Below are 13,942 nucleotides of genomic sequence, written 5' to 3'. Positions count from 1 at the left end.
TATACTCTACATGTAGTTTGTTTTGTATTTATTATTGCAGCCCTGGAATTTCAGGAATTTGTTTTTTGTTTCATTTTTTTATTTTTCACAAGTAAATTACTATATGCAAAGATATAGAAAAAATAAAGGCTATTGAAGCAAATTGCTGCATTTCTGATTCATTCACGTAACATATACTTTAGTACAGTCAAAGTGAAAAGGTGTTATTCTTATTCTATAATGAAATACTGATTTATGTGAAAAATCATTCAAACTTCAAAGAGAAAAGTTCATCATTTATGTAGTGCTCCTTGTTTGTGTTTTTTAGATCAGTGTGTTATGAGTGACAATGTATGCTTTCTGAGTGAGAATTGTTGCCAGTGTTATTGTCGAATGAGCTTATTTTGAGACGTATGAAGTGGTTTGAGTGAGTTTTGGAGGTGAGATTAACTGTTTGGCTGAGATGCATGTTGGTAATGCAGACTGTGTGAAGACTTTTGAAAAAGTGGCTTCAGTATTGACCGATGCTTGTTAGCAATTGAAAAAAAATGTAAGAACACCATAACTCTAACCAGTCATCAATCCAATATCACCTGACCTTTTGAGACCCTGACATGTGGATCTATGACACACGTGACCCATAGATCCACATGTCAGGGTCTCAAAAGGTCAGGTGGTATTGGATTGATGACTGGTTAGAGTTATGGTGTTCTTAATGTTTGGTGTACTCTGTGTGTGTGTGTGTGTGTGTGTGTGTGTGTGTGTGTGTGTGTGTGTGTGTGAGAGAGAGGGTATTCATCTGCCAAGCTCCCAGCCTATATCTCTAATCATGGCACACACATCAATGAGAAGGCAGGCAGGTGAGCCACATCGCAGCTCTGAGATTATTAATGGATGGATATGAAAGGATTAAAACACTTGGATTATTAATCCAGAGCTGTAAAACCAAGCTGGGAGCAGTGGAGCACGGCCCATAGAGTACATCTAGCCAGGTCTCCCTTCAAACACAGAGGTTCCTGGGAGACAAAGGGTTAACACAGACACAGGGGACTGAGGGGGGGGGTTGCCTTGGAAGTAGTCAGAATGATATTGACACACACAAACATGGTTCGATATAGGCCATGCACATGGACTAGAGTCAAGAACGGATGCTAAGCATACCGGATGAATACACCCATGTTTGAACATACATTCACACTCAACACTGGATTCATACATGTACACAATCCATAAGTGTTCCTATACATGCAGTTTTGCATCTCAATAAACTCATAAATATAAAATCTGTATAGCCCGCTAAAAAAAGAAAATCATGAGGGTGAGCGGGGGCATGCAGGAAGTAGGAGGCTGGCTGTATGTTATCTCACACACACACACACACACACACACACACACACACACACACACACACACACACACACACACACACACACACACACACACACACACACACACACACACACACACACACACACACACACACACACACACACACACACACACACACACACACACACACACAGAGTGAAGGGGAGAGACGGGGAAGATGTTCTTAATGAAAAGCGGTTAAAATTATGCTTCACTTCTTCAAATGTCATGTTGAACTAAGAATCTTTATAAAGTGGTTCCTTGAAACCTTGATTTTCTAGTCCTGTAGATGTCTATCATACGTGAGTTGAATTATGGTGAAGAAAGGAGGAGGAGGAGGTGGAGAAGGAGAGAAAATGAATGGGGGAGTCATATAAACCAAGGGGAGGGAGGGAAGGGCTGCGTACAGAGTGAGAGTGAAAATAAAGAACATGAGAGAGATTGTAAATCAATCTCATTGTAAATACAACCCATTTATGTTTATTTATTTTCCCTTTTGTACTGGAACTTTTGTGAGTGTAATGTTTACTGTTAATTTGTTCTTGTTTATTTCACTTTTGTTTATTATATATTTCACTTGCTTTGGCAATGTAAACATATGTTTCCCATGCCAATAAAGCACTTAAATTGAAATTGAAATTGAGAGAGAGAGAGAGAGAGAAGAAAGAGAATGGTAGAGTCTGCTGGGTGGAGATAAGGGTGAAGAGAGGAGGGTGTAGATGTAGAGAGAAGTTAACACAGTGGGGCCCTCCCCTCTTCCCTCTATCACCCCATCCCTCACTCTGTCCAACCCCCTGTAGCCCCTCTCCCTCCTCACTGCTGTAAGTGTCTCTCTCTCTCTCTCTCGCTCTCTTTCTCTCTCTCTCAATACAATTTCAATTCAATTTCAATTTAAGGGTTTTATTGGCATGGGAAACATATGTTTACATTGGCAAAGCAAGTAAAATATATAATAAACAAAAGTGAAATAAACAATAAAATAATTAACAGTAAACATTACACTCAGAAAAGTTCCAAAAGATCCTCTGAGGGAGGCGCTGTAGAGGCTTCCTTTGTGCTGTTGTGCTGCAGTCGGCTTCGTCCATCACCCAACCACATTACCTCCAACACACATACACACACATACACACGGACACACAGACACACACGGACATTCTCATACTTTATTTAGTGCAATGAAACAAAGAGCACCCAATTACATACCGGTATGCTTTATGACTACTCCTATTAATAGTCATCATCCATACTGTATACATATACTCAATATACTGTAATAATTAAACATGTCTTTTTAATGACTGCATCAAACATACACACACAAATTACACTCATACACACCGTGTCCACTGCCGACCCTTTCATGTGCCTTTTATGACACTAGACACAAATAGCCTTATAGAAAATATGTCTTTCTGATGTTGGAATAATTGGAAAAGCTCGGTCAAAAGCACAGACTGCATGTGACGTGACGTGATGTGTGTGTGTTTTCCTCCATACCCCCAGGGAAAGGGGACTTGATCGGCAGTGATTCTCTGACCAAGGAGCAGGTGATTAAGACCAATGCCAACGTGAAGGCCCTGACCTACTGTGACCTGCAGTACATCAGTCTGAAGGGGCTGAGGGAGGTGCTGAGGCTCTACCCAGAGTATGCTCAGAAGTTCATCTCCGAGATACAACACGACCTCACATACAATCTCAGAGAGGGCCACGGAGCTGACGTGAGTAAAACTGCAACGAATGCAGGCATGCACTACTAAACATGCAGTAAAAACATGCACACACACATGCACAATATCACACACAGACACACACACGCACACTAGTACATTGTTAGGCGTACAGCCTACAGCTGTACCCGGTTTGTTTGATCAACAGAGAACATTGAGTGAGGAGGGATGGGTTTGTCTGTGTGCATGTGTGTGTGTGTGTCTGTCTCTCTGTGTGACAGTGGTGAGACTAGTAACAAAATGGAGTTCCTCTCTTCTCTCTGTGTTATCTGCTAATGCTGCATTATAAAACTCTGAGGGACTTGCCTGAGGGGACATTCACCTTCAGAGGCCACATCATGCATTGTATGCATAATCACTACTCCACCTCCCCTCTCCCTCCTTAAAATACACAAACACACACACCACTCCCTACGCACACATCTGGCTAAACGTGTGCAGCGGAGTCAAACTCAACGAGACAGGAATAGCAGCGTTCAGCGGTTTGGAGTGTGTGCCGGAGCTAAGAATAGCACCGGGGAAGTCAGTGGCTCTCGCTGACAGGCTGTGTCCCCTGCAGGTCCTGCTAAGATTGGATCCTGCGTGATAAAAATAGCCCAGGCAGTGGAGGAGAGAGGGAGGAGGAGGGAGGAGAAGGAGGGAGGGCTCAGAGCTCTTTCTTCTTTTTTTTCAACTGTTCCCCACCACTTCCTTCAAACACACACAAGAGGTCTGTCTCTTACCTTTCACAGAATAGCATGTCTATTTGTAACTCCGACTTTCTAATCTTAGCTTACAGCCCCAAAGGCTGTGTTTGTGTGTCTGTGTGTGTCTGTGTGTGCGTGTTGTCGTGCGCATGAGCATGTATGTGTGCGTGTTTGTGTTTGTTTGTCTCATATAGCATCCAAAGAGCTTATTCCTTTTCGGCCAACATTGTGATGGCATCGCCGGGGTCTAAGGTGGGTTCTGCTTTACCGGGGTCTACGGTGGGCTCTGCTATTCCTGTCATTTGTGGGGGGCGATTTAGAGGAGCCCTTGGTGGGGCTAGGGTTGGGCTCCGGCTCGAAATGGACAGCAGCCATCAACCATTATTATGGGAAGCTCAATGGTTAGATTGGTGGAGGTCCGGAATTCCCGTACACTTTGTTTTCCTGGAGCTAGGGTATTGGATTTATCAGAAGTCATGCCCATCACGAAACAGATTCCTGCTCAGAAAATTAATTGTCTTAGCAACAACTCTTAACAGAGGGGGGTTAAATCTGAATTTCTTAAGATTCAAAAAGGTATTCCTCAGGGTTTTATTTTTGGTCCATTATTGTTCACCTTGTATATTAATGACATAGGAAACACTGTTAGTACTTGTAGAACTCAAGAATTGCTGTTCTCTAGGTCACGAAATTTTGACCGTGAGGACCTGCGTATTTACGCTACAAATGGAGCCCAAATTGAGCTTGTTTCTCAATATAAGTACCTGGGTGTCTGGATTGATGACAAGTTGTCCTTCGTAATGCATATTGAAAATCTGACTAAGAAGCTAAGATCCAAAATTGTTTTTCTATATTGAAATAAATCATGCCTCAGTGTTAAAAATATGAGAAAGATTGTTCAACCAACGCTTTAGGTGATATTGTTTACATGCATGCGGCAACCTCTGTTTTGAAAACCATGGACGCAGTCTACCAGTCTGCAATATTTTATCACAGGGGACAATTTTAGGACTGATCATTGTAGTCTGTATAAAATGTGGGATGGACCTCTCTGTCTGTAAGAAGAGAGCTGTATTCTCTTTGATTTATTTACAAAGCAATCTTACAGAATCTCCCTTCATATGTAACTTCATTAATTAAGATAAGAATCATAAGTTAACAAACCCGTTCTCAGGAATGGATAACACTAGAGATCCCTTCAGTCTCCACAGATTTTGTTTTGTTTTTTGCCGCTAATCTGTGGAACAATCTGCAGAGTTCACTGCAGTTACATGTGCTGGTGCCACTCAGGAAGTTTAAATTATTGATTGAGGACCTCCATGTAGTTGAATGCGATTGCTTTTATTAAATATGTTTATTTTGTTATTGTGTGCTGAGAGAGAGAGAGAGAGAGAGAGAGAGAGAGAGAGAGAGAGAGAGAGAGGAGAGAGAGAGAGAGAGAGAGAGGAGAGAGAGAGAGAGAGAGAGAGAGAGAGAGAGAGAGAGAGAGCACTGGAGGGAGGAGGGTTTGGGAAAAGGACACTTTGTGAAAGCAGCAATGAATGCATTCCGTCCCCACTGTCTCTGCTGATTCACTTACTTCTGACTGAAAGACTGAGACTCATGAGCCAGGCGCTGGAGGGAACACAATGTACTGGGTACACCAGTCAGTTCTGTGCACACTGTAGTGTACGCATAGACACACTTACAGACACATGCAGTAAACACACACACGTTCAAACCACAGGAGGCTGCTGAGGGGAGGACGACTCATAATAATGTCCGGAATGTAGCAAATGGAATGGCATCAAACACATGGTTTCTGCTCCAGCCGTTACCACGAACCCATCATCTCCAATTAAGGTGCTACCAACCTCCTTGATACCAACTGAGATTGGAAGTTTGTGAGTTCAATCCCTGGCTGAGTCATACCAAAGATTGTAAAAATGGGACCTGATGCATCTCTGCTTGGCACTCAGTATGAACGGGATTGGGGGTAAATCCCTGCGACAGACTAGCGTCCTGTCCAGGGGGTGTACTTGTACATCAAGCTGCCTCGCGCTACAGAAACAGGCTCGCTTCCGCTACTTACTTACAACCTACTGGGGTTCACACACATGAGCGTGCTCTTGCTTTCATGCGCACACACACACACTGCATCATACACAAACGTGCACACATGCTCACAGTCTAGTTAGGCTGCAGATAAATACTCATTCTTAAACATTCTGACTAAACACACACTTACACGCTTGCTTGCATTCCAGCATGCTTGTGGCCATGGAAGTCTGCACACGCCATGCATACATTAAACACATCATGTGAATGTGAAGGAACACAGGCAAGTGAACACACCCACCCCCGCACAGTAAAGCAGCCCCTGCTTGCCTTTGGGGCTGTGAGCTAAGATTAGAAAGTGGGAGTTAAAAATAGACTCGCTACTGTGAAGGGCGAACTGATATGAGGGGAGTGGGGGATGATAGTAGAAGAAAGGACAGAGATAGGGGGAGGAAGGAAAGAATGTCTTTGATCAAGGTGAAAGAAGGGAAGAAAAGAGAAAGAGTGGGCCGTTGGCGGAACATGGTGGAATATCACACCCATTCATTAGCTCATTTACTGAATAGGCCTGTGGACATGGATTCAGGTACAAGCTCTCTGTTTAGATAGTGGATGAGATCTGCATACACACACACCCACCACACCACCTGGCACCACCTGGCATCACCTGGCATCACCTGGCATCTGTAAGGGGAGAACAAATAGAACACACCTCCTCCTCCTTCCCCCTCTCCCTCCATCTCCATCTCCCTCTCTGTCTCAGCTATGTACACCAACATGCCATCTTTCCATTCCATTGGTAATGTGTTGTAGCAGGTGGTGTTTGTTGTCTAAGACTAGTGGATTTAGCCTGTCCTTTCAACATTACGCCTTCTCATGTAATCTCACAGCCCGCTAATTGCTGCTTTGTTTGGCTGCACGGGTTATGGAAGTCATTTGTGTGCCTCTGAGGACATTGTTGAATTATTAATTTGGGGTTGGGGTGGGCTGGGTGAGAGGGGGCATGGAGGGACAAAAGTGTTTGAGGAATGGATCTATCATACACAAACTCAGAGAGAGAAAGAGAGAAGCTGGGAGTAGAGTTGTACAAGTCTGCCTCCCACTGGTACTCTGTTGCTACTGCACCTACTGTACTGGCTGGTCTTCTTGTTGGAATGGATCACTCTCCTCTCCTTCCACTAGTCTGGTCAGAAAACATTAACAATAATACCATTTCATATTTTGCAGATTTGAAGGAACTGGATATAATACAGGTAACTGCCAAAATAAAGGAAACGCCAACATAAAGTGTCCTAATAGGGCGTTGGGCACCACGAGCCAGAACAGCTTCAATGCACCTTGGCATAGATTCTATATGTCTGGAACTCTAATGTAGGGATGTGACACCATTCTTCCACGAGAAATTCCATCATTTGAAGTTTTGTTGATGGTGGTGGAAAATGCTGTCTCAGGCGCCGCTTCAGAATCTCAATTGGGTTGAGACCTGGTTACTGAGAAGTCATGACATATGGTTTACATCATTTTGTCATCAAACCACTCATGCCCTGTGGATGGGGGCATTGTCATTCTCTGGGGCAAAATAATGGCCTGCCCAGCATTTTTATACATGACCCTAAGCATGATGGGATGTTAAGTTACCTGTACCCATCTGTATAGAATTCCCTGTTCCCTGATTACCATTCTCATCTCTCTCTCTCTCTCTCTCTCTCTCTCTCTCTCTCTCTCTCTCTCTCTCTCTCTCTCTCTCTCTCTCTCTCTCTCTCTCTCTCTCTCTCTCTCTCTCTCTCTCTCTCTCTCTCTCTCTCTCTCTCTCTCTCTCTCTCTCTCTCTCTCTAGGTGGACTGGGAGAGTAACGGAGGCCTGGTGAAGAAGCTTTCATCCATTAAGGAGGATGAGGAGGGTGATGAAGAACAGAGCTCTGTATCGTGTGCCCCCCGTTCCCCTTTACGTCTCACCAGGGTTCTTAACTCGCCCCTGCGCTCCCCCCTGCTGCCCCCTCGGCCCTTCCGCCCCCCCTCAGAACACACCCGCCCCGCCACCCTGCAGATACCCGTGGTCAGCTTCAGCAGCGCACCGCCGGAGCTTAGTCCCAGGTAGGAGAAACACACACAGACTCACTCCCATACACACACAAATCATACACCACAGTTTGTATACAGTTTTAACAAGCTGGTTTAAACTCAGGCAGAGGATTGAATTGCTGTAATACAGTAGACTTGTCTATTTCATGGTGGCTGGTAGAGGAACTGGAACTGAACACAATTAACACTTGAGCGTTGATCCTCCAGTGCCTGTCTGGCTGCCATGGCAACTAACTGACGGTGCTATTGGGTCCCAGCAGAGGGAGTGTGGATTTCCCTCCACACCAGGCAGCAGGCTCAGTATGCAACAAGATCTCACAAAATGTTGAAATTGACTTCAGAATCCAATGTTTGTCCATGAGACTAGCGGGTTCAATCCCAGTGTTACGCAATAGTTTTTTGGTTTAAGCCTATCCCAAATCTTAACCCTTACCTTAACCAGAGCCTACTTGATGGTAATAGTGCTCACCGTTGCCCCTAGTGGTCGGTATTGAAGGCGATTCCCGACCCCAACGGACGTCGAATATTACTTTGGATCTTGAGTGACCTGGCTACAGAGAGAGAGCGAGAGAGAGAGAGAGCGAGAGAGAGAGAGAGAGAGAGAGAGAGAGAGAGAGAGAGAGAGAGAGAGAGAGAGAGAGAGAGAGAGAGAGTGTGTGTGTGTTCAGCACACTGCATAGCCCGCCTGCCTGCCCTGCGTGAGAAGCCCAAACCTGACATGTGCTCAGTGGGGTGGCAGCTGTGTTGCTGTTTGAACATAACATCTGGAGCCAGAGGGAGAGAGAAGAGACCTACAGTAGAGTAGAGGGGGAGAAGGAATGAGGAAGGCAGGGCTGAACATAGGCTTAAATCCTCCACTCCTCTCTGACAGCTGTTTTCCCCCTCTCGCTTTCTCTCCCTCTAGGTTTGTGGATGGTATTGAGACAGAGAGAAATGTGAACTCAACCCAGAAGTTTGAGTTTAGCTCCAGTCTTCTACACAGTGGTCCACCATCCCCAGGACTAGGTAATACAATCTCCTCTCCACCAGTCTGTTGCTGCTCTCTTTCCAACATTTACTTACCTCTCCGTTTGTCTGCGTGTGTGTGTGTGTGTGTGTGTGTGTGTGTGTGTGTGTGTGTGTGTGTGTGTGTGTGTGTGTGTGTGTGTGTGTGTGTGTGTGTGTGTGTGTGTGTGTGTGTGTGTGTGCTCGTGTAGGGATCCAGGAGCAGTCAGAGATCAAACAGAGTGTCTCTAAGCTGAGTGACGAGGTGAGTGGTTCTAGCTGGTCAACAATCATCACTGTTTTCAGGGTGATCCATAAAAACATATCAATTACTGGTCATGATTCTAAAACCTAATATATAGTAATCAGTCACACTCGCGCATCTCTTGTCTGTGTCCACAGATGAGCAGTCTCTCCCAACAAGTCTCTCAGCTCAGCCAGGAACTACAGGAAATGACCCGCCTGCTCCGGCCCCTCCTCCTCGTGGCGCCTCAGCCAATCCTGACAGCCATGACGCCCATCCTGACTCCACCCCCCAGCAGTGCCAGCCAACCGTCCTCCAGGACACCTCTGGTGGTCCCACCTCCAGCCCCGCCCTGCTCCCCACAACCCCACCCCCGGCGAACGCAGTCCTGCTCACTATTGGACGTGGACAGTGCTGACACAGGGAGGGTGGACCTGCCAGGTTGCCTCCTCCCCACCCCCCCTCTACAGAGGCCTCCAGCCCAGGCCCAGGCCCATTCTCCAATCTCCCCAGGGAGATGTTCCAAGGACTTACTCCACTCCAACCCCCCTTCCCCTGGGAGAGGAGACACAGAGGGGCCCACCCACCTCTCCAACGGTTCTAACCACTCCAACCTCCCGGTCTCTAGCAACGGGTTCTTCCCTGTCCAGGACCATCCTCCCCTTGCCTCCCGCACCCCGTCCCCCTCCCTTTCCTTCTCACTGTCTCTCTCCTCCTCACCCTCCTGCTCTCCCTGCCAGGGACCCCACCATTCTCGACCAGGCAGCCACAGTAGCCACAGCAGGGGCCTGCTCCCCCCGCCTCCCTCCCAGGACACCCCGCCCCCACCTTCCTCCCATTGCTCTGCTCCCCCGTCACTCATCTCCTCGCCTGGAGACCATAGGCTGAGGGTGGTCAGCCCCTCCTTTTCCTCCTCCACTAACCTCATCCCTCCCACGTCCTGTCTTAACCCCTCGCCCTTCTTCCCGGGGCCGTTCTCCCTGGACTCTCTGAGGTTGGAGACGCAGGGGGGCCCCAGGCTGGAGGCAGGACACCTGGAGCTTGAGATGCAGGAGTGGGGAGGGGAGAGGGGGGAGCGGGGGGAGGGATGCTCCCAAATGATGGAACACATCAGCTACATTGACGAGGAAGGGCCAGCTCTGTGACAGAGAGGCAGAGTACATGCAAGAAGAAACAGTAGAAGAGAGAATAACAAGGAGAAGAGAGGAGAAAATGTAGACAGCTGGTCCAGAGAGCAACGTTGAACCTGTGATATGCACACAGACAGATTAATAGACAAACAGTGAGATGGTCAGGTGGAAACCAATGGCATCACTGAAAAAGATCCCACCAGGACAGTAGCATGACACCTAATCTAACGGCAGACTAATCAGGCGATCTGGCCATGTTCTGGTCATGTTAAAGCAACAAATCCTTCGGTATCTGTGGACGTCATGGTGTCATAAGTGAAATGTGCATCCTTTTCCCTACCCCTCTGCTGACTCCATAGAGAGCATGTTGCCCGTGCCAGATTTTCCCAACCTACCACCCCTTCATGACATGACATAGGACTGGAAATGTACACTCTTATTCAGTCTCTGTCATGTAGATTCAGCATCATACTAACATATATTGCTTGGATATCACCATAGCTGATTCAAATGTGGAGTTAATTTACTTCATATTACTACTTAATATTCCTTCAGAGTTTCTCTTTAGATACATTGGGACATGTTTCTCTGCTACTTGTTATATGGAGGGTTATTTGTCACATTTGGATGACCCCATTAGACTATCTCCACAAACTACATACACACTTGCACTGTGGTCTTATATAGAATGACACCCTCAGTGTCGATCCAGCATTCATAGTAAAGCCTACACACCTTAGTTTCTCTCCCTCTAACAATATTCAACACTACAAGAGAATCAGTGAGCTTACAAGACACATGGATCCCACCAAAACATGAAGACAACACTACTGTAGAGTAGATATTAAAGGGCAACTCCACCACTTTTCAACCTCATTTTCATTATCTCCAGCAAAATACCAGTGTCAACATATGTGTAAAAGTTTTGTAGAAAAAAATCTTTCGTTAAAAAGTTATACACGATGACTAGCCTGATGACTCACACTAAATTATTCCGCTGCTCCGTTTTTCGCTACATACTGAGACTGGCATCATTGAAGTCGTCTGTGGTGACGAGGGGCACGAGGGGCGTTGTACAACACAAAGTCCCTTTACTACTCTGATTGGATCGCCTCTAACCAATCAGAGTATTAAAGCCGCTTTACCCAAGCGTGTTCTGGCACTGGCCCAAGCCATTGATTTCTTGACCAATCAGACGGCCCCGAATGTGTTCGCAATTGGTGAAGGGTCAGGGAGGTACTCAGAGCCAGACTCAATGCGAAGAAGAAACTAACGTCCGTGGGCGTGGAGTATAGTCGGAGCAAGGAGCCTGGGGAGCCAACCCGATGACATTGTCAAAAGTTTAAACATTTTAAAAACTGTTCTTTTCAAACACTATGAAATTTGCGGTGATATGGGGAGCAAGAAAATACCCTCCCTTGGGCTAGAAATTCATTGCAGGTTTTGAATATCATTTTTTTTACTTTTAATCCTACCCTGTGATGTCACAGAGAAGCATCTTTTAAACCACAGAAATGTGCTGTTTTCACATACACTACCGTTCAAAAGTTTGGGGTCACTTAGAAATGTTATTGTTTTTGAAAGAAAAGCGCATTTTTTGTCCATTGAAATAACATAAAATTGATCAGAAATACAGTGTAGACATTGTTAATGTTGTAAATTACTATTGTAGCTGTAAATGGCAGATTTTTTATGGAATATCTACATAGGTATACAAAGGCCCATTATCAGCAACCATCACTCCTGTGTTCCAATGGCACATTGTGTTAGCGAATCCAAGTTTATCATTTTAAAAGGCCAATTGATCATTAGAAAACCCTTTATGTTAGCACAGCTGAAAACTGTTGTTCTGATTAAAGAAGCAATAAAACTGGCCTTCTTTGGACTAGTTGAGTATCTGGAGCATCAGCATTTCTGGGTTCGATTACAGGCTCAAAATGGCTAGAGTTGCAAAGAATAAGCCATATATCAGACTGGCCAATAGAAATAAAAGATTAAGATGGGCAAAAGAACACAGACACTGGACAGAGGAACTCTGCCTAGAAGGCCAGCATCCCGGTGTCACCTCTTCACTGTTGACATTGACATTAGTGTTTTGCGGGTACTATTTAATGAAGCTGCCAGTTGAGGACTTGCGAGGCGTCTGTTTCTCAAACTAGACACTCTAATGTACTTGTCCTCTTGCTCAGTTGTGCACTGGGGCCTCCCACTCCTCTTTCTATTTTGGTTAGAGCCAGTTTGCGCTGTTCTGTGAAGGGAGTAGTACACAGCATTGTACGAGATCTTCAGTTTCTTGGCAATTTCTCGCATGGAATAGCCTTAATTTTTCAGAACAAGAATAGACTGACAAGTTTCAGAAGAAAGTACTTTGTTTATGGCCATTTTGAGCCTGTAATCGAACACAGAAATGCTGATGCTCCAGATACTCAACTAGTCTAAAGAAGGCCAGTTTTATTGCTTCTTTAATCAAAACAACAGTTTTCAGCTATGCTAACATAATTGCAAAAGGTTTTTTTAATGATCAATTAGCCTTTTAAAATGATAAACTTGGATTAGCTAACACAACATGCCATTGGAACACAGGAGTGATGGTTGCTGATAATGGGCCTCTGAACACCTATGTAGATATTCCATAAAAAATGAGCCATTTCCAGCTACAATAGTAATTTACAACATTAACAATGTCTACACTGTATTTCTGATCAATTTGATGTTATTATAATGGACAAAAAATTAGCTTTTCTTTCAAAAACAAGGATATTTCTAAGTGACCCCAAACTTTTGAACGGTAGTGTATGTAGACACTTCCCACTGGGCACAGACATCATTTAATTATTTTTTATGTATTTACATTTGGTTGAGATATCAGGTTAAATGACAAAAAAATACAAAAAAGTAAAAGTTCCCTTACGTTGATAACTTTTTGCAAATCCAAACAGTTTTCCACATTGAATCAACATCATCAAATAGATTTTTAAACAACCAGTTTTTGCTCAGTGGTTGGTTTGGTGCTGAGATGATGAATGAGGTTAAAAAGTGGCAGAATTACCCTTTAAGAGGGAGATCTAAGGGCGGGCACCAGCCTGCCAAAGACAGGCTAGGTTTAGGAGGCTATGCATAGTGGGGGATGAGGGGAATATAGGTATGTTGTGAAAAAGCAGACTGCCAGATTGTACAGTGAAGAGTTCCCACATCAAACCAGGCTTTAGCCATCCAGCCATTCGTGCCTTCTCCTTCGAACACACACTGCTAGTCATACACATATCATTCACAGATGGGGATTCCGTTGTGATTTATAAACCATTGACTATTCAATTATGAACACTGCACTTTTATTTTGAAAAGTAAGTTATTTATGTATTTATTTGTGTTAGTAAATGATATATTCTGGCAATATCTTCTGTTGAAAATGCAGAGGAGTGTTGTGGCCCTTTTCCATCCATCACTAGTTGTTCAACCAGACATCTTCACTTCAGTTCAACAGCTTCATATCAAAGCCCACATGCACCAACACACACTATTGCCATGTCCCCAGCATCATCTGCAATCCATGGACAATTGTCAACCTCTGGATGACACAGACTTATCCTACAATGCTCAGATACTGCTAAATTGGTCAGAGGCCTAATTTTACTAGCGCCGTCTGATGCGCTGTGTACCAGAGTTGTTTAGGGTGGTACACTATTCGTAATATAGACAGATTCAG

General features: G+C 44.9%; 1 protein-coding gene across 1 annotated transcript in view; it reads left to right on the top strand.

Annotated features, from left to right (window-relative positions):
* LOC139546727 (voltage-gated delayed rectifier potassium channel KCNH8-like) overlaps positions 1–11,855 on the top strand; it is a 187,522-nt gene extending 175,667 nt beyond the window's left edge. The window contains exons 11-15 of the mRNA XM_071355448.1: positions 2,851–3,065; positions 7,634–7,890; positions 8,783–8,883; positions 9,075–9,127; positions 9,265–11,855. Of these exons, the coding sequence (XP_071211549.1) occupies positions 2,851–3,065; positions 7,634–7,890; positions 8,783–8,883; positions 9,075–9,127; positions 9,265–10,251 (1,613 nt within the window). The 3' untranslated portion in view covers positions 10,252–11,855. The remainder of the gene's footprint in view (positions 1–2,850; positions 3,066–7,633; positions 7,891–8,782; positions 8,884–9,074; positions 9,128–9,264) is intronic.
* Positions 11,856–13,942: the final 2,087 nt, after the last annotated feature.

The sequence above is a fragment of the Salvelinus alpinus genome, chromosome 20, assembly GCF_045679555.1.
Source record: "Salvelinus alpinus chromosome 20, SLU_Salpinus.1, whole genome shotgun sequence".
In the NCBI taxonomy this organism is placed as follows: domain Eukaryota; kingdom Metazoa; phylum Chordata; class Actinopteri; order Salmoniformes; family Salmonidae; genus Salvelinus; species Salvelinus alpinus.
Note: the sequence above shows the minus strand (reverse complement) of the source record. Positions and strands in the feature narration are given on the sequence as shown.